Source organism: Phoxinus phoxinus (genome assembly GCF_949152265.1).
Source record: "Phoxinus phoxinus genome assembly, chromosome: 22".
Classification (NCBI taxonomy): domain Eukaryota; kingdom Metazoa; phylum Chordata; class Actinopteri; order Cypriniformes; family Leuciscidae; genus Phoxinus; species Phoxinus phoxinus.
In genome coordinates this window covers 2,111,239-2,134,738 of record NC_136897.1, presented here as the reverse complement: position 1 = coordinate 2,134,738, position 23,500 = coordinate 2,111,239, and the positions used below count along the sequence as shown (strand labels likewise).

The 23,500-nt window shown below is 41.8% G+C and overlaps 2 protein-coding genes across 3 annotated transcripts in view; both read right to left on the bottom strand.

Annotated features, from left to right (window-relative positions):
• Positions 1–23,500, bottom strand: part of LOC306990463 (uncharacterized protein) — a gene marked incomplete at its 3' end in the record, with an annotated part of 318,552 nt that overhangs the window by 260,625 nt on the left and 34,427 nt on the right. The gene's annotated exons all lie outside the window — the stretch shown is intronic.
• Positions 1–23,500, bottom strand: part of itga7 (integrin, alpha 7) — a 51,826-nt gene that overhangs the window by 18,142 nt on the left and 10,184 nt on the right. For both annotated transcript variants that reach the window (XM_079597551.1, XM_079597550.1), the window contains exons 2-13: positions 18,919–19,040; positions 18,761–18,840; positions 16,921–17,176; positions 13,974–14,075; positions 13,593–13,800; positions 11,623–11,816; positions 11,270–11,358; positions 10,666–10,793; positions 9,915–10,010; positions 6,855–6,916; positions 6,606–6,775; positions 309–458 (exon numbers count right to left, since the gene is read on the bottom strand). In XM_079597551.1, coding sequence (XP_079453677.1) covers positions 309–458; positions 6,606–6,775; positions 6,855–6,916; positions 9,915–10,010; positions 10,666–10,793; positions 11,270–11,358; positions 11,623–11,816; positions 13,593–13,800; positions 13,974–14,075; positions 16,921–17,176; positions 18,761–18,840; positions 18,919–19,040 — 1,657 coding nt within the window. The remainder of the gene's footprint in view (positions 1–308; positions 459–6,605; positions 6,776–6,854; positions 6,917–9,914; positions 10,011–10,665; positions 10,794–11,269; positions 11,359–11,622; positions 11,817–13,592; positions 13,801–13,973; positions 14,076–16,920; positions 17,177–18,760; positions 18,841–18,918; positions 19,041–23,500) is intronic.

Below are 23,500 nucleotides of genomic sequence, written 5' to 3'. Positions count from 1 at the left end.
TTGCTGAGTATTTTCTGCTTAAAACTGCAGTGAACCAAAGACAGTCTCAAACACACGGTTTGAAATCGCTGGTGTTTCTGACGTCACACACTACCTTGTAACCAATCAGATCAACGTGTGATCGTCAACCAGTGGATCTCTGAGTGAGTGAGTGAGTGAGTGGAGGCGGGGCTCATTTGCATATTCATAGAACCGCGTATACTAAATTAGGCAAGGGTGTCGAGTTACATTCAAGATATTTTAAGGCATGAAGAAGAAAAAACATTTAAATACGCCTCAGAAACGGCAGATCATGTGACGTGCGGTACCTCGGGGTAGAGAGTGTTGGAGGGACTGGGGCTCAGGACAGGGCTCAGCTGGTTATGGTGTTTATGGCCCGTGTGGGGGTGATGTCTGCTTCTCCGGATAGTGTGTGTGATCGCCAGAGACACGGGCCGCAGCTTGTCCAGAATGTTTTCCTGGAGAAACGAGAACAGAAGATGATTGCGTTCCCGAACACACGAGAACCTGACAGGCAGTGACAGTTTTGTTCTCTTGAACACATGGGATGGAAACGATGTTTATTCACAAAAATGGTTTTATGCGAAATTCCAATTAAATTTGCAACTTTGGATGAAAACCTAGCTAGTGATACTAGTGATTGATTGCTGCTTTGAAACAAAAAAGTGATATGAATAAAGGTGACTTGACATTTAACATTTAGGGCCCTATTGTAACGATCCGAAACGCAAGTATCAAACGCGAAACGCAAGTAACTCTGTGGGCGGATCCCGGCGCTGTTGCTATTATACCGGCGGGATAAACGGTGCGTCCGACGCAAATCTAAAATGTGTTGGTCTGAAGTCGCTTCATTATTCATAGGTGTGGTTTGCGCGTAACGTGAAATAAACCAATCAGAGCGTCCTCTCACATTCCCTTTAAAGGAGAACTCCGGTCAATTTTAACATTGAGCTCAATTTTTAGTAAATTTGGAGTGCTGTCAATACAGAGAACAACGACAAAAATCGGTGTTGCCTACACCGTGTTATCCTCTTTTTAAAATGTGCACCCTATTGACTTCAATGGGGTCTAATTTTAAACCTGCTTTTATTTCTCTTATCATCCTTGATGTGTCATTACAAGTGCCCAGCCATGTTGAGTGATTCCTTCAGAGTGAACACGAGTGAATCTCGGCGGATCGCTATTATAACGGCGGATCGCTATTATAACGGCGGATCGCTATTATAACGGTGGATCGCTATTATAACGGTGGATCGCTATTATAACGGCGTATTGGCGGATCGCTATTATAACGGCGGATCGCTATTATAACGGCGGATCGCTATTATAACGGCGGATCGCTATTATAACGGTGGATCGCTATTATAACGGCGTATTGGCGGATCGCTATTATAACGGCGGATCGCTATTATAACGGCGGATTGCTATTATAACGGCGGATCGCTATTATAACGGCGGATTGCTATTATAACGGCGGATCGCTATTATAACGGCGGATCGCTATTATAACGGCGGATCGCTATTATAACGGCGGATCGCTATTATAACGGCGGATTGCTATTATAACGGCGGATCGCTATTATAACGGCGGATCGCTATTATAACGGCGGATCGCTATTATAACGGCGGATTGCTATTATAACGGCGGATTGCTATTATAACGGCGTATTGGCGGATCGCTATTATAACGGTGGATCGCTATTATAACGGCGGATCGCTATTATAACGGCGGATTGCTATTATAACGGCGGATTGCTATTATAACGGCGGATCGCTATTATAACGGCGGATCGCTATTATAACGGCGGATCGCTATTATAACGGCGGATCGCTATTATAACGGCGGATTGCTATTATAACGGCGGATCGCTATTATAACGGCGGATTGCTATTATAACGGCGTATTGGCGGATCGCTATTATAACGGTGGATCGCTATTATAACGGCGGATCGCTATTATAACGGCGGATTGCTATTATAACGGCGGATCGCTATTATAACGGCGGATTGCTATTATAACGGCGGATTGCTATTATAACGGCGGATTGCTATTATAACGGCGGATCGCTATTATAACGGCGGATCGCTATTATAACGGCGGATAGCTATTATAACGGTGGATCGCTATTATAACGGCGGATCGCTATTATAACGGCGGATTGCTATTATAACGGCGGATCGCTATTATAACGGCGGATTGCTATTATAACGGCGGATCGCTATTATAACGGCGGATTGCTATTATAACGGCGGATCGCTATTATAACGGCGGATTGCTATTATAACGGCGGATCGCTATTATAACGGCGGATTGCTATTATAACGGCGGATTGCTATTATAACGGCGGATTGCTATTATAACGGCGGATCGCTATTATAACGGCGGATCGCTATTATAACGGCGGATTGCTATTATAACGGTGGATCGCTATTATAACGGCGGATCGCTATTATAACGGCGGATTGCTATTATAACGGCGGATCGCTATTATAACGGCGGATTGCTATTATAACGGCGGATTGCTATTATAACGGCGGATTGCTATTATAACGGCGGATCGCTATTATAACGGTGGATTGCTATTATAACGGCGGATCGCTATTATAACGGCGGATCGCTATTATAACGGCGGATTGCTATTATAACGGCGGATTGCTATTATAACGGCGGATTGCTATTATAACGGCGGATTGCTATTATAACGGCGGATTGCTATTATAACGGCGGATTGCTATTATAACGGCGGATTGCTATTATAACGGCGGATTGCTATTATAACGGTGGATTGCTATTATAACGGTGGATCGCTATTATAACGGCGGATCGCTATTATAACGGCGGATTGCTATTATAACGGCGGATTGCTATTATAACGGCGGATTGCTATTATAACGGCGGATCGCTATTATAACGGCGGATCGCTATTATAACGGCGGATCATAACGGCGGATCGCTATTATAACGGCGGATTGCTATTATAACGGCGGATCGCTATTATAACGGCGGATCGCTATTATAACGGCGGATCATAACGGCGGATTGCTATTATAACGGTGGATCGCTATTATAACGGCGGATCGCTATTATAACGGCGGATTGCTATTATAACGGTGGATCGCTATTATAACGGCGGATCGCTATTATAACGGTGGATCGCTATTATAACGGCGGATAGCTATTATAACGGTGGATCGCTATTATAACGGCGGATCGCTATTATAACGGTGGATCGCTATTATAACGGCGGATTGCTATTATAACGGCGGATCGCTATTATAACGGCGGATCGCTATTATAACGGCGGATCATAACGGCGGATCGCTATTATAACGGCGGATCGCTATTATAACGGCGGATCGCTATTATAACGGTGGATTGCTATTATAACGGTGGATTGCTATTATAACGGCGGATTGCTATTATAACGGCGGATTGCTATTATAACGGCGGATCGCTATTATAACGGCGGATTGCTATTATAACGGTGGATTGCTATTATAACGGCGGATTGCTATTATAACGGCGGATTGCTATTATAACGGCGGATCGCTATTATAACGGCGGATTGCTATTATAACGGCGGATTGCTATTATAACGGCGGATCGCTATTATAACGGCGGATTGCTATTATAACGGCGGATCGCTATTATAACGGCGGATTGCTATTATAACGGCGGATCGCTATTATAACGGTGGATTGCTATTATAACGGTGGATCGCTATTATAACGGCGGATTGCTATTATAACGGCGGATTGCTATTATAACGGCGGATTGCTATTATAACGGCGGATTGCTATTATAACGGCGGATTGCTATTTTAACGGCGGATCGCTATTATAACGGGGGATCGCTATTATAACGGCGGATTGCTATTATAACGGCGGATCGCTATTATAACGGCGGATTGCTATTATAACGGCGGATCGCTATTATAACGGTGGATTGCTATTATAACGGTGGATCGCTATTATAACGGCGGATTGCTATTATAACGGCGGATTGCTATTATAACGGCGGATTGCTATTATAACGGCGGATTGCTATTATAACGGCGGATTGCTATTATAACGGGGGATCGCTATTATAACGGCGGATTGCTATTATAACGGCGGATCGCTATTATAACGGCGGATTGCTATTATAACGGCGGATCGCTATTATAACGGGGGATCGCTATTATAACGGCGGATTGCTATTATAACGGCGGATCGCTATTATAACGGCGGATTGCTATTATAACGGCGGATCGCTATTATAACGGTGGATTGCTATTATAACGGTGGATCGCTATTATAACGGCGGATTGCTATTATAACGGCGGATTGCTATTATAACGGCGGATTGCTATTATAACGGCGGATTGCTATTATAACGGTGGATTGCTATTATAACGGCGGATTGCTATTATAACGGGGGATCGCTATTATAACGGCGGATTGCTATTATAACGGCGGATCGCTATTATAACGGCGGATTGCTATTATAACGGCGGATCGCTATTATAACGGTGGATTGCTATTATAACGGTGGATCGCTATTATAACGGCGGATTGCTATTATAACGGCGGATTGCTATTATAACGGCGGATTGCTATTATAACGGCGGATTGCTATTATAACGGCGGATTGCTATTATAACGGCGGATTGCTATTTTAACGGCGGATCGCTATTATAACGGCGGATCGCTATTATAACGGCGGATCGCTATTATAACGGTGGATTGCTATTATAACGGCGGATTGCTATTATAACGGCGGATTGCTATTATAACGGCGGATTGCTATTATAACGGCGGATTGCTATTATAACGGCGGATTGCTATTATAACGGCGGATCGCTATTATAACGGCGGATCGCTATTATAACGGCGGATCGCTATTATAACGGCGGATCGCTATTATAACGGCGGATCGCTATTATAACGGCGGATCGCTATTATAACGGAGGATTGCTATTATAACGGCGGATTGATATTATAACGGGGGATCGCTATTATAACGGCGGATTGCTATTATAACGGCGGATCGCTATTATAACGGCGGATTGCTATTATAACGGCGGATTGCTATTATAACGGCGGATTGCTATTATAACGGCGGATCGCTATTATAACGGCGGATTGCTATTATAACGGCGGATTGCTATTATAACGGCAGATTGCTATTATAACATCGCTATTATAACGGCGGATTGCTATTATAACGGCGGATTGCTATTATAACGGCGGATTGCTATTATAACGGCGGATCGCTATTATAACGGCGGATCGCTATTATAACGGCGGATTGCTATTATAACGGCGGATTGCTATTACAACGGCGGATTGCTATTACAACGGCGGATTGCTATTATAACGGCGGATTGCTATTATAACGGCGGATTGCTATTATAACGGCGGATTGCTATTATAACGGCGGATTGCTATTATAACGGCGGATCGCTATTATAACGGCGGATCGCTATTATAACGGCGGATCGCTATTATAACGGCGGATTGCTATTATAACGGCGGATTGCTATTATAACGGCGGATTGCTATTATAACGGCGGATTGCTATTATAACGGCGGATTGCTATTATAACGGCGGATTGCTATTATAACGGCGGATTGCTATTATAACGGCGGATCGCTATTATAACGGCGGATCGCTATTATAACGGCGGATTGTTATTATAACGGCGGATTGCTATTATAACGGCGGATCGCTATTATAACGGCGGATTGCTATTATAACGGCGGATTGCTATTATAACGGCGGATTGCTATTATAACGGCGGATTGTTATTATAACGGCGGATTGCTATTATAACGGCGGATCGCTATTATAACGGCGGATTGCTATTATAACGGCGGATTGCTATTATAACGGCGGATCGCTATTATAACGGCGGATCGCTATTATAACGGCGGTTTGCTATTATAACGGCGGGTTTGCCGGCGCACGCCAGGAGCGGTTCACAGCCGAGGAGACCGGCGTTCTCGTCAGGGCCGTAAAACACAGAGAAGTGACATTGGGGATGATGGAGAAACACACACACATTAGCTTCGGTTAAACAGGCGTATAATAATTTGGGTAAATGTGTAATCTAGATTTATGCCTATTTTTTCACATCTTCACGGACACAACAATGATTTCTCTCGTGTGTTAATATGTTTCCTTGTAATAATGTATGATTTGCAAAAATGAAAACTGCTGTGTCTGTGTAGATTAGAGAATCAAAGTGTGTGTGTTGTTCACACGCTACATAATGGCCAAGCACGCGCGCTTAAATAGCATCTGACTAACGCGCGGCGCCGCTGTCTTTAGACTCGGTTTCTCCTGGTCACCGGAGTTGTTTTCTGAAACTGCAGAATATCACCAGGGAACATTTGCGCCGGAACACACTCCTCTTTTCACTGAACTGCTGTGCGCGGGTAATACTATCAAAGCTCTGTAGTTTTAAAACAATGCAATGATGATTAAGAGATGAACAAATAAACTTCCTCAAAAGGCCTGATGATCATTTTTGAGACTCAAACACACAAAAGCGCTTTATAAATAGAGTTGCCTTGAGTTGACAGAGCTTATCTTCACACCAGGTGTACATCTCCAGCTGTACCTGCACAACTAAAGTCACGGTTTGGCAGTCCGGGCGGTTCTGTCCCGGCAGCTCCACTTCCACAGAATGGACAAACTCCGGCTCGGACAAACTGCGGTCCAGGAACTGAACTCTGTGAGGAAGACTCAGCTTCCTGCGCTCCACGTCTGCCTCGAAGTGAACGCCGAGTGCTGAGGAAACAAGCGCTCACACTTACACGGGTATCTGCACTGACAGCGAATGCTGTGGATGTAGAGGTGGAGTATTTACTGAGATGTGGCGAGTAGGAGTCTGGATAAGCGGTGTACGAGTAGCAGGCCTTCACGTCCACACTGCAGGAGCACAACACACAGTCACACAGTTACTGACAGACATTTATGCTAAACATCACTTTGAAATAGATTAATCTATACGGTATGTAATGATGTGCACTGCCGTTCAAAAGTTTAGGATCTGTAAGATTTTTTATGTTTTTAAAATAATTCCTTCTGCTCACCAAGGCTTCAGTTATTTGATTAAAAATACAATAAAAAAACTGTAATATTGTGAAATATTAAAATAACAGTTTTCTATTTTAATGTATTTTAAAATGTAATTTATTCCTGTGATCATTACTCCAGTCTTCAGTGTCACATGATCCTTCAGAAATCAGTATAATATGATGATCTGGGGCCGTATTCACAAAGCATTTTATCTTACCACTAGGAGTACTCCTAAATCACACTAAAAGATTTTAGCTAGGAGTGTTCTCCTAAATGTTATTCACAATGCATTTCAGACCTACTCTTAGTAAGGAAAAATGACAACTCCCAAACTAAGAGTGAGTCTTCGTTGCTATGGATGACGTCAATTCTCATGCACGAGCTTCCTCGCAATGATCACGGTGATTGGTTGTTAGATGACAGGGCCATCATGTGAACCATAACACAGACGCACCAAATCATGGAATTACGACATCTAAATATGTCTGTGTCCTACACAAAATAATAATAGTAATGTCATCGAAATGCATATATAAAGACATGTTTGTCAAGTGTAGTGAAGTGTAATTCTAAAAAGGCAGAGAGAGAGAGAGAGAGAGAGAGAGAGAGAGAGAGAGAGAGAGAGAGAGAGAGAGAGAGAGAGAGAGAGAGAGAGAAAAGTTGTGAATTAAATTAAATTAAATCTAGGTTGCCTAATACCCATAATGAAAACCGCTACTTGCCTAATAATGAAAAACGACACTTGCATTAACACTTGCTTGGTTAATTGACATCCTATTAGCCTAAATAGACTACTTAAAGCAAGGCAATGTTGCTCCTATTGAAGTAATGTAATAGTTGATTGACGGTGGATTATGAACTCGCCAAAACGGAAAAGAAAGCCCAACTGGACGCAGGATCAGTTACTGCTGCTGGCCCAGTTGGTGCTGAAAAAAAAATAATAATAATAAAAGGGAAATTCGGCACTGGGATACAACATCGAGAATTGTGAAGTTTGCATCGAACACAATCTGGGTATTGATGGAGTGGGTTTTCTTTCTATTCACAAACGTCCTCATCCTGACGTGGTGCAATTATTTTAATATGTGTCCCGTCTATAGCACCGACCACACCGGCAATATCCATAAAGCTGGCTTTGTTTCTTTGGAGTTGGCGAATGTCAGGAAAACTTATGAACTGTCGAATAATATGGGGTCTACAGAGTGCATTGATGGTTTGGTGGATTGATCTGCATTACCGATGGCTGGGATATCGCTAGTTCGTCGGCATTAGCCTACACAATTGCATTTTCCCCGTTGCCAGGTAGTGAAGTATTATCAAACATTTCAATTCGGCACTGATTGGGTTGTTGCGATTAGTTGGCGCTGTTATTGCATCCCTCACAAGATCCACAACAATCAGTATTCCCTCACGGTTAAGGCGGTGTCTTTGTAATAACTCCGTGTCATTGGCTGTCTCCAACACACTGTGTCGCGCGGCAATTTTAAGATCCTTTGTGAATAGGTCTTAGTGAGTTAGGAGTCCTCTCGACTTCTTTTAAGCTGTCCCAGACTTAGGTGCTACTTTTAGGGCTAAAATGCTTCGTGAATTACTCTTAGTGAAAAAAATTAGGAGTCCTAAAGGTAGGAGTGACACGCCCATTATTTTTAGGAGTTGCTCCTAAATTCGCCAGTTAGGAGCTACTTTTAGCCTTAAAATTCTTTGTGAATACGGCCCCTGATGCTCAAAACGTTTATTATTTTTATTAGTGTTTAAAAAAAAGTTATGTTAAAAAAAAAATCAGGATTATTTGATGAATAGAAAGTTCAAAAGTTTAGGATCTGTAAGATTTTTAATAGAAGTCTCTTCTGCTCACCAAGGCTTCAGTTATTTGATTAAAAATACAAAAAAAACAAAGTAATATTGTGAAATATTATTACAATTTAAAATAACTGTTTTCTATTTTAATATATTTTAAAATTTTATTTATTCCTGTGATCAAAGCTGGATTTTCAGCATATTCAGTGTCACATGATCCTTCAGAAATCATTCTATATGTTGATTTAATGCTCAAATCTTTTTTCTTATTATTATAATACATTTTTATAAAACAAGTTATGTAAAAAAAATCTGGATTATTTGATGAATAGAAAGTTCAAAAGAACAGTATTATCTGAAATAGAAAGCTTTTGTAACATTATATACTGTACTGTTCAAAAGTTTGGGGTCAGTAAGATTTTTATTGGTGGGGGGGGGGGGGGGGGGGGGGGCAAATAAATCAATAATTTTGCTCAGCAAGGATGCACTAAATTGATCAAAAGTTACAGTGAAGACATTTATAATGTAAAAAAATATATATATTTAAAATAAATGACACAACTTTCTCTTCATCAAAGATCCTGAAAAAAATTGTACAACTGTTTTTAACATTGTTAATAATCATAATTGTTTCTTGATCATCAGATCATCATATTATAGTGATTTCTGAAGGATCATGTGACACTGAAGACTGGAGTAATGATGCTGAACATTCAGCTTTGATCACAGGAATAAATTACATTTTAAAATATAAAGTGTATTTTAAATTGTCATAATATTTAACAATATTACTTTTTGTATTTTTAATAAAATAAAAGCAGCCTTGGTGAGCAGAAAAGACTTCTTTTAAAAACATAAAATCTTACAGATCCCAAACTTTTCAACAGCAGTGTGTGTGTGTGTGTGTGTGTGTGTGTGCGTGCATGTGTGCGTGCATGTGTGTGTTTGAGTGTGTGCGTGCGTGTGTGTGTGTGTGATGAATCATTGTGCTTGTAACTTCTTGTCATATACACAATGAAACGCATTGGGACGAGTGTGAGGAGCTTCTGACCAAACTCCGTCCTGGCCCTGGCAGTTCTGCTGCGTGAGGTCGATGTACTGCGGCTCGATGGAGATCTCTCGGATCACGTGAACCACTGGACGTGACCTGGTGGACAACCAACGAGTCAGAAAACCACTCTAAATAACTATTGCTGTGGCTTTAAAGCGTTAGTTCACACAAAAATGTAAACTCTGTCAGTAATTACTCTCCCTCATGTTGTTCCCCGTCAGACCTTCGCTCATCTTCAGAACACAACTTAAAGCAGGGCCAGAGAACGTCTAATAAGGGGAGAACTGCCACTCCCAGTAAACTTCCGGCTTCTGAACTGGTTGCAGTTCCACTCTGGCTCCACATGAGGGCGCTCACAGGACCAGTGCAGAATGAATGGAGGTCTATGGAGCTGTACCCCTCAAAATCCACAGGATATCATTTTTTGTCTAGTAATTTGAATGTTGTATTCGAAAGGAGACGCAATGAAATTACACACTGCTGTGTTAGATTTTTTAGAGTCACTAAATGTCTTTTAAAATGTAAATGACGTCATGCACATCGTACGAGCAGAGATACTTCTTTACGGCAATCCTTCAGTCGCTTTGGTGTTTCGCGCTCTGCACTTTCTTTCTGGGCCGGCAAGTTTCAATTACAACAGAAGCCTATGGAGGAGTGAGACCGCTCTCAGATTTAATCACTAATATCTTCAGTTGTGTTCAGAAGATGAAGGAGAGTCTGACATGAGGAGAGTGGGAAACAGAGATCTCACCTGTACAGCACCACCTGATCACTGAGGGAGCCGACAGCGAGATCTGGATAAAAGTTCCCATCAACATCTAGTCCTCCGGATATGGAATAGCCCAGCCGCTTCACTCCTGCATTACGCCCGTCCAGAACCTTCACATGATGACAAATATACAGTAATTATATCCATAAATCTATTCAGTGAACAGAGCCTTGAGCATGCGTCTGAAAGCTGTTCAGAATCAATATCGCACGCTGTTGTTCTGAATGTCTTATTATTTTAGCCTTGTGATGTTACTTCCATTCAGTTTAAATTAATCTTTGACATTTTACACCATTTTAATTAAAGTTTGGTGTAAAAAAAAAAAAAATCCGGCATAATTAACCAAAAGACTTTTTCAGGATGTGTGTGTGTGTGTGTGTGTGTGTGTGTGTGAGAGAGAGAGAGAGAGAGTGCGAGTGTGTGTGTGTGTGTGTGTCTGTGTGTGTGTGTCTGTGTGTGTGTGTGTGTGTCTGTGTGTGTGGGTGTGTGTGTGTGTGAGAGAGAGAGTGCGAGAGAGAGCGTGTGTGTGTGTGTGTGTGTGTGTGTGTGAGAGTGCAAGAGTGTGTGTGTGTGTGTGTGTGCTTGCCTGTGAAGGTTTGGTATCAATGCCAGATGAAGAGCCGCGGTAAATAAAAACTTTCCCATCTCCATCGAACGGCGCTCCAACAGCAATGTCTGAAAACAAACACATTCAGATTCAAATATGACCAGATTCTACAGAAAATCATATTCTGTGTATCCACAAGATGAGAGTACACCCTTGTGTAATATCACTAAAATATCAAATAATATTTGATAATAATTGCATTATTACATAGTTCACAAGTGGAGCATTGCATCTTATGAACAACCAAAAAAACAAATGCTTTAGAAAGACTATTACTGACAGTACAGAGGGAAAGAAAACACACTTGGCCATGTGTGTTATTTTGCTCTGACCTTCATAACCATCCCGGTCCAGATCTCCAGTGCTGCCGACGGTCATCCCGAACATGGAGTCATACGTCCCGTTGAGGCGGATCGGCCGGGCCTTTCCCCAGTGGCCGGCGGGGTTCAGAAACACATACACCGCTCCTCCAATCTCGGCCTTTCGGTCGAAGAAATTGGGAGCTCCCACCACAAGATCTGTCCAACTGTGGAGGAGATCCCCCAGTTAGAGGCTGAGCGCATCCGCTGGACACACGAGCACGCTAACGGCCCTATTTCAGGATCTAAGCACATGGTCTAACGTGCACTCAGTGCGCGGCCGGATCCACTACTGCTAGTTTAATGACAGGAAAAATGGTCGGTGCTCCCGGCGCTGGTCTAAAAGGGTCGTCTCTATTCTCTTAATGAGTAATGAGTGTGTGTTGTCTCTATTCTCTTAATGAGTAATGAGTGTGTTTTGGGCGTAACGTGAAACAAACCAATCAAAGTCTCTTCCCCCATTCCCTTTAAAAGCCAGTTGCGCTCGCGCCGCGGCGGATTCGGTATTTATATGGAGGAATTTGCAAGCGGAAAAACTGAACGCTTCTCTAGCAAGGAAATATCTGCTTGTGCGCGAGGTTAAAGCTGTGTGTGTGTGTGTGTGTGTGTACGTGTGTGTGTGTGTGTGTACGTGTGTGTGTGTGTGTGTGTGTGAGAGAGAGGTTAAAGTGCAAGCAGACCATCTATTGGACAAGCCGGATTCTACCATATCTTTATGTGCACAATAATAACCTTTTACATTATAATCCTTTTATTTTTAATACTTAGCTAGTTTGTGTCCGGCTGCGTGTCCCTGTGTGTGTAATAAGCAGAGTGTGTGTGTGTGTGTGTGTGTGTGTAATAAGCAGAGTGTGTGTGTGTGTGTGTAATAAGCAGAGTGGGTGTGTGTGTGTAATAAGCAGAGTGTGTGTGTAATAAACAGAGTGTGTGTGTGTGTGTGTGTAATAAGCAGAGTGTGTGTGTGTAATAAGCAGAGTGTGTGTGTGTGTGTGTGAGTGTGTGTGTAATAAGCAGAGTGTGTGTGTGTGTGTAATAAGCAGAGTGTGTGTAATAAGCAGAGTGTGTGTGTGAGTGTGTGTGTAATAAGCAGAGTGTGTGTGTGTGTGTGTAATAAGCAGAGTGGGTGTGTGTGTGTAATAAGCAGAGTGTGTGTGTAATAAACAGAGTGTGTGTGTGTGTGTAATAAGCAGAGTGTGTGTGTGTAATAAGCAGAGTGTGTGTGTGTGTGTGTGTGTGTGTGTGTGTGTGAGTGTGTGTGTAATAAGCAGAGTGTGTGAGTGTGTGTGTAATAAGCAGAGTGTGTGTAATAAGCAGAGTGTGTGTGTAATAAACAGAGTGTGTGTGTGTGTGTGTAATAAGCAGAGTGTGTGTGTGTAATAAGCAGAGTGTGTGTGTGTGTGTGTGAGTGTGTGTGTAATAAGCAGAGTGTGTGTAATAAGCAGAGTGTGTGTGTGAGTGTGTGTGTAATAAGCAGAGTGTGTGTGTGTGTGTGTAATAAGCAGAGTGTGTGTAATAAGCAGAGTGTGTGTGTGTGTGTGTGTGTAATAAGCAGAGTGTGTGTGTAATAAGCAGAGTGTGTGCGTGTGTGTGTGTGTAATAAGCAGAGTGTGTGTATAATAAGCAGTGTAGCGCGTTGTGTACCCGCCTACAGGCTCACATTACTAACACACTCTTTAAAATAACAAATAAAATACTGCGCCATTGACTTTAGATCAGGGTTCAGTTGGTCAATGGCTCAGTCTCAGTTCCTCAAAACAGCAACGCTCCATCAATGAGCCTGAACACACACTCGTTCTCAGACCAGCAGCTCATGGGCATTTGCTATTTACACAACGTGGCGCAGGACGTGGAAATGATAACAGCGTCGGGCTGAGTCTAGCAAAACACATAGGGTATTGTATTGCATACACCCGCCGTGTGTATGATAGGGCCGTGTGTCTCACCCATCGCTGTTCAGATCCGCAGTGGCCACAGAATAACCGAAGGACGAGCCCAGTTCCTCGCCCCACAGGATATGCTCAGGCATCAGCCGGTAGACGTTGTCCTTCCGCAGCAGAACCACGGCTCCTGTGTGATTGGCTCGAGGAGCTCCGGCCACCAACGTCAGCTCAGACTTACTCAGGAGACCTTTGGCTGAGTCCACAGAGAAGCCTGGGACAGATTCATATCAACAACGGGATGATTGTGTACCTGACTTCACATGATCCTGAGTGGGATTGAGGTATGCGAGTGTATTCATGATGTCAGGATTCCACTATCAGCAGTCAATGCCAATACATTTGGAGATTGGAAATGAAAATAATTATGTTTTTTTGTCTACAAACCCAGATAGCTGTTTTGAGAGACGTCCTCAAAGGAGTTTTTGGACAGGTCCAGAGTTTTATAGACCAGGGCGTCCTCAACGGGACTGGCCATAAATAACAGACCTGAGCGTACAGACAGGAGGACAGATACAGCAAGAGAATAGTTCAGATGATTTAGAGAGAAAAAAACACATCAATTCATCAAAAGCAATTTTACTAACAACAGAAATTATCTAATAGCTGAAAATGTCTGTCTTAAAGTCCCCCTGTAGTCAATAATTGTATCACCAAAATTACATATTTAAACGTTTTTTCCTTTTCTTAGATTTCTTTATGCCTTAAAATATCTTGAATGTAACTCAACACCCTTGCCTCATTTAGCAAACGTGTTCTATGAATATGCAAATGAGCCCCGCCTCCACTCACTCAGAGATCCACTGGTTGACGATCACACGTTGATCTGGGGTGTGTTTCCCGAAAGCATCGTTAGCTAACTATGGTCGCAAGTTCTGTCGTTATCAGTATAGCACAACGAGTCTGTGTTTCCCGAAACCATCGTTCTAACGAACATTCGCAAACAGCATCGCAGAGTTGTGTGTGTGAGCGACAGATCTCGACCTGTGCTTAGAAGAAGAGTTTCATGTTTGCATGACATGTGGACTCAATAAATCCTGATCTTGAGCAAAATAAGCAAGCTGACATTCAGTGCAATCTGTGTCTTTCATTTAGAACACATACAAATGTCATTTACGTCTTTTGTCAAGAGTCGCTCGGTTTGTCAAGAGATTTAAAGCATAGTTTCTGAAGAGTGCGCATGTGTGAACGGGCTCTAGTGTAAGAACGAGTCTATGAGTGAATCTGGAAATAGAGCAAAATAACTGAGAAAAATGAGAAATAGTCGTCAGATGCAATGTCCGTCATTTATAGCAAAACATCTAGCATTAATTTGATCTCAAAAAGATTCATTAAAAGTAGTTATTACTCCACCACGTACGTGACATCATTAACCAACGTTGTTGAACGACCAATTTGAGACAATACGGTTTCGGGAAACAGTCGTGACTAGCTGATGATTTCTTCAACGATGCATCGTACTACGATAGTTAAGTTACAGCGAAAGAAAGAAAGATGGATTAGTTAGAAAGAAAGAAAGAAAGAAAGAAAGAAAGAAAGAAAGATAAGTTAGAAAGAAAGAAAGATGGATTAGTTAGATTAGTTACAGCGTTGTTCGGGAAACACACTCCTGATTGGTTACAAGGTAGTTTGTGACGTCAGAAACACCAGTGATTTCAAACCGTGTCTTTGGTTCACTGCAGTTTTAAGCAGAAAATACTCAGCAATGCTGTCCACTTATGAACTTACACATGGTGTGTGTTAAAGCAGATTAATAACACCACATAGACACATAAACAACATTAAAAGCTGGATTTACACCACAGGGAGACTTTAACATATTGACCTAGTCATAGGAAAACAATTAATCAATCCAATGTCCTAATATCATTTGTGGCCTATATGTGATTATTTGGTTTCACTTTATTTTGACAGTCCACTTTCGACATTCTACTAACTATAAGTAACTTTGCAACTACAAGTCAACTAACTCTCATTTAAATATTAGTGGACTGGTAGGTTAGGGTTTGGGTTAGTAGAATAAGTTGACATGTAGTTGCAAAGTTACTTATAGTCAGTAAAATGTCTGAGAAGCATCAAAATAAAGTGTTATCAGATATGAATCAGACAGTCTAATACTCTAACTGTGCGTTCACACCGCCGGCGGCGAGAGCGTCAAATTGGCCGGAAGCCATTCATTTTCAATGAGAGCCGGCGGCGACCTCCGGCGAGGGCGGCGCGGCGCGGCGCGTCTTGGACGGCGAGAAGAGTTGAAATCAAGTCAACTTTATGGTAATAAGCTATGACGCGGTTCGGCGCCAACCAGCGGCAACCAATCGGAATGTAGAAGTCCTCCGCCTGAGAGGATACCAGAGAACACAATCCTGTAAACTTTGGTTCCGACCACATTAGTTCCTAAGCAAAATGGAGGAAAAGTTCATTATTTATGTTGCGGGTTTCCCATTATTGTACGACGTGTCCCTGTTTACATACAGGGACATTAATAAAAAGAACGACGATTGGAAAAAGGTGTCTGAAATTGTTGGTGTTTTGTTACTTTTACATTTAAAAGATTTTAATAGGTTAACTTATACCCTACATGTGGCCAGTATGCACAAAATAGGATACTGATTTATGTTCAGTTCTTATTTGCTTTGCGGCTCCTTTAAATAAAGTTTTAAAAAAATCACGCATTCTAAAATCTACGTCAGAGCACAAAAGAGTCCCCGAATCTCACGGCGTCGATGGCAGGGTGGCGAGAGCGAATTTTGCCGCTCTCGCTGGCGGCGGTGTGAACCTGTACAGTAAGGCCGTGTGTCCACCAAAGCATTTTTAGCCAGCTGAATACGCTAGGCGCTCTAGCTGCGGGCGTTTGAGAGCGTTTTGGCAGCGCAGTTTTTTTTTCAGTTGAGACGCTTCGTTGCTATGATACAGAATATCCGTTGGTCGGTGTGGTATTAGTCCCGCCCCTCCTCCACTGTGATTAAACGGTTGGCTAAAAAGTGACAGTGATGAGCGCGGCGTTTTACCCAAAGTTGAACATTCTTCAACTCTCAGCGACCTGTAAAAAAACGCCGAGCGCTCAACGCTTGAGTGTTAAATACTCGCTCAGCGCCTCGTTGCGCTCCTGGCGTTCTAAAAACGCGGCGTTCCCATTGAAAACAATTGAAAAACACGCCAGCCACGTGAAAAAACGCTTTGGTGGACACAAGGCCTAATGACTGCTGGTTAACATGAAGTTGCAAAGTTACTTATAGTCAGTAGAATGTCTAAAGTGGATTATCAAAATAAAGTGTTATCAATCATTTAAATGAGTGGTCCAATATAACGTCGAAAAGCTCTCAATCACCATTACCTTTCCAGTTGTAGGTGCCCGGAGCCCCAAACAGTATGTGGTTTTTGTCCGGTGTGAAGCTCGCAGACAGACCCTGCTGACAGAACCCGAACTGCTCGTGTCCATGAGCACGACCTTCGCAAAACTTCCACTCTCCCCCGTCCAGATCATCTCTCTCAGTCAAATCCTCACTCAGCACATAGCAGCGTCCGATCGGGTCACGAGTCTCAAACGTCTGGTTGACACGTTGTCTGAGCTCATAGAGGTGAGCACATGTCTGTGAGATGACATCAGGACAAACACAGGACTCATTTAGGACACAATGACCGTGGTCCCATTCTACCCTATTTTTATTTTTATTTCCACACTGACAGTCCGCGTTGCAAGTTAAGTTGCATTGAATTCCATCTTTCTTTAAACCCATGTTCTCATTATCTGAGGCTTCTAGACTAGACGTGTACTCGGATGAGCTCAGTGCCGAATCATTTTTCATCAGCTCTGTTCCATCAAAAAGAATTTGTGCAAAGAACTGTGGGTGTTTTGAGGACACGAAGGATACGCTTGATGCATCCTTCAAAATATGCTAAATGAAGGATGCTAAAAGAATCTCAAGGATCTTTGAGGATCTTTAATGATCCTTAGGATTCGAGGAATGACGAGGTTCAGGCTTTATTAAGCTTAAATTCAGAGGATGAAATCCAGCGGGAACTGTAAAGTAGCGTGCAGTCCTACGTCACCGGACTAGTTTGCCTAATCTTCCCGGGTAATTTAGATTGCAATGGAAACACGCAGAAAGCAACAGGTCTGGGGGGGAAGAAATATTCCTGGGACAAATTGTTTGTATATGTGGTATATGTAAACCCTCCGGTCCTACTCAGCCCGTAACCGGACTCGAACCGGGACTCGGGCGTGCTAAGAGCGCAAGCGGCTCGTGACAGAACACAGACCGACTGAATGACACTTTATTTTAAGTAGAAAATCTCAAATGAAGATCGCTCAACTCCAGCTTAACTGTCTGTGTTTTCAGATCATCCGCGCTTCTTCAACAGTGTAGAGAAAGCGCGTGCGCATGGTTGCCAGATACTATTGGAAAGACCTCGTAGAAAACGTGTTCTTTTAACAGAAAAGCCCTGACTGGGGGTTTCAATTATTGAAATCTGGCAACTGCAAGCATGAACGCTCGTAAAAACAGGCTGTAATGTGTTGTCTCTTCTTTTATTCGACACAAACAAGTGTTTTTGTTTTGTTTTGGTCAAGTTTTAATTTTTTTTAAACATATTTCAGTCTCGTCTTTTTTCGTCAACGATATTGCATATCTTGATATAATCACAGTTATCGTTTAATGACATGGGTGTCGTCTCTCATCGTCTTGTCTTAGTAAGGGAAAAAAAGATTGTCAACGAACATTTTTCGTCATAGTTTTCGCTAACAAATTAACAATGGTGCTAACGAGGAAGCTAAAGACTGCAGTCTCTAGCGTCAGTCGCTAGTGCGCCTCTTGAGATCAGGGGAGTGAGGTTTACCTGCACAGCTCTCACTAGCTGGCCTCCGTGACACTCCACCACTAAACCTCACTCCCACCCGGGTCACGGCACCACTGTACCACCATCCGGGTCACGGGTGGGAGTTTAACAAAAAAGTTAACGTCAAGCTCTCCGAGCCGGACTCGAACCGGAGTGTCCGGCATTGGGAGGCCGGCGTGCTAACAAGGACATTAAATACCAACGTCTCTAGCATTATCTCTCACTAGCTGGACTCCTTTACACAGGGTTTATAAACTCTACTGCAGGATTTTATACACAGCCAATGATTGCTTCACATCAGATCTAATCTACCTGTCACAGGTATAAAATATACTCACCACCACTTTTCCACCAATCCCTTGACTTTTGACTGTGACTCCCAACCACTGGTTGTCTTTGCTCTCCTGTTCCAGACTCACTTGAGAAAACAAGAAAAAAATTCCTTAGCTTAGCAGAGATAATAGTTCATCACATGAAAATGAAGCTGAAGTGTTACCATTTCCATCGATGTCCACTCGTTCACACTTCTCCGATGTAACCGGACAGCGATACAGGGCACCGGGACGGCTGGTCTGCAAAGCTCCCACGCCTCGGGCCTGAGGAGCCCCAACCAATATCCTGCAGAGCAAGAACAGTTTTACCCTCATCCTTCACTTGGGTCACTTTTTAATTTTTTTTATTGAGTGTTCATCAAAGTTCCAGGAATTTTGTTGCACTTGAACAATGAATACACACAAAAAATGGGTTTTGTGGTTGAAAAAAAATAAAATAAAAATCCGGTCCCACTTTATATTAAGTTGGTTTAAGTACTATGTACTTACATTGAAATTAAAAATTTTATACAATGGACTTATTGTGTACATGTTTTTACATTATACTTATATTTTAAAAATACCTGCATGTAATTACAACTGTAATGAATTGATGTAATTACATTTGTAATTACACAGTTGACCTTCCCTTACACCTTAACCCGACCCATACCAGCACACCTGGGGCCTGTTTCAGAAAGGAGGTTAAGTGAAAACTCTGAGTATGTTAACCCTGAAATGAGGGAAACTCTGGGTTTTCCGTTTCAGAATGGGAGGTATATCAAACCCGAGAAAGCAGAGTAAGTCAAGCCCGTTTCTGAAAGAGAGGTAACTTATACTCAGAGTCAGTTACCATGGTAACTTACTCTGTGAACCTAACCTGGTCGGGAGCAGGTTTTCTTCGGTAAACCAAGAGTTTCTTGCGGCCTCCTCCCCTTTTTTAAAGAGGAAGCGGTGTTTAAACACTTCATTCATTCTTTCTGTTTATTTATTTATTGCTGTTTTTTCCGCTGTTTTAAAAAAGAAATTAATAAGATGAAGTATATATAACTCCTTAACTGGCAACTGAAAATACAGTACATTAGAGTTACATCATGCAGTTCTAAACAAATTCTACAGAATTAAACTGTGGCATTTACTGAAAATCACTTGGGGGATAAGAATGTCCGTTTATACTTAGATATAAACTTCGATTCTATAGGCTACGCCACATACAAATGTGAATGTGTAGATTGTCTGATGTGTAGACACATAATATTAACATTACCCTGTAGGCCTCTCTGTAGTGCAAACTGTTTCTTCATACCCATCATCCTGTGAAGATGAGCATCTGTACACTTTATAACACTATTTGTCATAATTTCTGGTGTATTGAGTCGGCAACTTACAACTGTCTGGGGTTCTGTTGGGACATGAGGCTCCAAAAGACAGATATTAGTCTCTAGATAGATATTAGTCCCAATAGATATCAGAATCTGTTGGGACCAACGAAAAACCCAACCCAAAGTAAAATAAATGGAAATATCAAAAATACCCTATATAAAAAATAACACATACCTCTTACATTTTATGAAGGCCCTTGGATCTCCGGGAGTGACTGACTCTGATGAAGGAATTCCCTCAGCCAAAAATGCTGCTGCACTGCTAGACACTGGATGCTATTTAATTATGTAATATGTCAAATGTTTGTAAAGTCAGATAGCCTACACCCATGATATGCTCAAGCCTTACCTGATTGAATTATGGTTTTACATTTTTTTTATTTTCAGCTGCTGCCACATTCTTTTAATGCCTGCAGGATTGCACCTAATAGCCTTCATGAAAATTAAAATGAGGTTGAATAACTGTTCTTCCAGTTTCACCTGATATTATAACAGTTACTCTAAAATAGTTATTAATTACTACCTACAAATGAGTCTTCAACAGTGTAATTAGATTAATGTAATAATTACTATCTTTAGAAAGTATTGGTCTACTTATTATTAATTACTAAGTCCCATATCAACCTCAACCACTTACAATACAATGAGAGACAATAAACTGCACTTTTAATGCTTTCAAAATGAACAATATACAATTGCATGAATTATTCTTGAATTGACCAAAGTGTGTAGAGGGAGAAGGTTACATTCAAAATATACCTTTTAAAAATGTATGTTAAATCCACTATTGTTTTATACAGAATTGTTCTATAGTCTATGCAGTAGCCTATTTAATGTAATTACATCATATTTTATTTTAAATTACAGAAGAATCAAGAGTAATCCCTTTAATTAAATTACAATATTTAGATTACTTGGTAATTAATTATAATTACACCCAACATTGTATAACAGTAATTCCTCTTTGTGTCTGGCGCTGTTGCCATGGTGACTCATAATATCTGCGCTCCATTGATAATGGCTTTTTATAGTTGTGGTGCACGCGCTCAACTCAGAGTCAGTCAACTTAGAGTTGATTGAACTAACTAATTTCAGCTGATCTGTAACCGAAAACTCAGAGTTTCCCATCTCAGGGTAAGTCAACTCAGAGTTCAAGTTTTAACTCAGAGTTGGTTGAACCTCCTTATTGAAACAGGCCCCAGACCCTAACCTTACCAGTATCACATCTCAATAGCAGCACAAGTGTTTTACAATACAACCTGAACACAATAAGTACATTGTACTTATTTGTCTATGTAAGTACATAGTACTTAAAGGGATACTCCACTTTTTTTGGAAATAGGCTCATTTTACAACTCCCCCAGAGTTAAACAGTTTTACCGTTTTCGAATCCATTCAGCCGAACTCCGGTTCTGACGGTACCAGTTTTAGCATAGCTTAGCATAGATCATTGATTCTGATGGGACCAGTAGCATTTCTTTCAAAATGACCAACGAGTTTCAATATTTTTCCTATTTAAAACTTGACTCTTTCTGTAGTTAAACCGTGTACTAAGATCGACGGAAAATGAAAAGCTGCGATTTTCCAAGCCTATATGGCTGGGGACTATTCTCTCATTCCGGCGTAAGAATCAAGGAACTGTGAAGCCGTACCATGGGTGCAGCAGCGTAATGATATGACGAAGCACTTGCCGTCAACAAACCAACGTGACAACCTGCTTGCACAGGGAGCGTGCCTTGTAGCATGGAGACATTTGTGAGAGACGATTTAGATGACATCTAAACAGACCCGAACACCATACAAGGGTTAATTAAACTACGCTACCTCACCAGAACTCTACAACAAAACTACTAACGTTATATACTGTACAAGAATGATCGAGGAAACCTAGCACTCACTGATTGCATTTCACAGGAAGATAACAACGGCAGTGCTTTTACAAAAAGTTAAATTGTTATACAGTAGCCTACTAACAGTGGTGCAAGGGGTTGATCCAAAATGGCATTCTCAGTCTCTTTCCCGATGGCAACGGCTGGTATTCATTACAAAGAGGACGTTCGGAGTCTATAATACTCATTGCTCTTCATGACTGTCTCTTCAAGTCTATATGGGTTCATATTGTTTTATTCCTATGATTTTCAGGGCTGTTTTGTGGATATGGGCCAATTTATTTTTTAATTGAACTGACAAACTTCCAAACCAGACTGTGATTCCATAAGACTTTCAAGCGTGGCTCGGTAAAAACAAGCAAGATGTTGCTACACACCCCACAGTCTCAGTCTTCTTAAAAAATAAAGCCTCTGTTGTAGTCTTGTGCACAGACTGTCAATGCGTGTCTTCCAACAAAGAACATTGTCCATATAAAACCCCAGGTATCTATGAGATGTCATGTCACTTGCTGTATCACTGTGTCTTTACTGATCACAGACTTGTGTTCAGATACACTTCTTGGGTCAAGGACCATTTCTTGTGTCTTTTCTACATTTAACACGAGACAGTTCTTGTCACACCACTGAATGAAAGTGTCTTTTCACCGTGGTAGGATTATAGGTTCATATCTTAGTGTAAAAGACTCAAAATGACATCAGCATATTTCATTATATAATTATTAGTATACGATCTCCTGCCATCATTTGTGTACAAAGCAAAAAGCACAGGTGATGACACACAACCTTGTGGCACTGTATCTGACTTCAGAAAGTGTTTCACTGACCCTAACCTGCTGAGTTCTGGTACTTAAAAAAGACTAAAACCATTTGATTAAGAAAGCACTGACACCCATACTGTACAGCTTCTCTAAAAGCAGATGTGTCTGCACTGTAATAAATGCTGAACTAAAATCAACCAATAAAATACGAGCATAGGCTTTAGTATTATCAAGATGCTTAGACAAGATGAACAATGCTAAGAATAAAATCCACAACAACAACAACCAATGACAACACACCGCTCCAGCCAACCAATCACAACACACCGCTCCAGCCGATCAATCACAACACACTGTTCCACCCGACCAATCACAACACAGCACTCCAGCCATCCGATCACAACACACCGCTTAAGTCGACCAATCACAACACACCGCTTAAACCGACCAATCATAACACACCACTCCAGCCATCCAATCACAAAACACCGCTCAAGCCGACCAATCACAACACACTGCTCCACCCGACCAATCACAACACACCGCTCCAGCCATCCAATCACAACACACCGCTCAAGTCGACCAATCACAACACACCGCTCCAGCCATCCAATCACAACACACCGCTCAAGTCGACCAATCACAACACACCGCTTCAACCGACCAATCATAACACACCGCTCCAGCCATCCAATCACAACACAATGCTACAGCCGACCAATCACAACACACCACTCA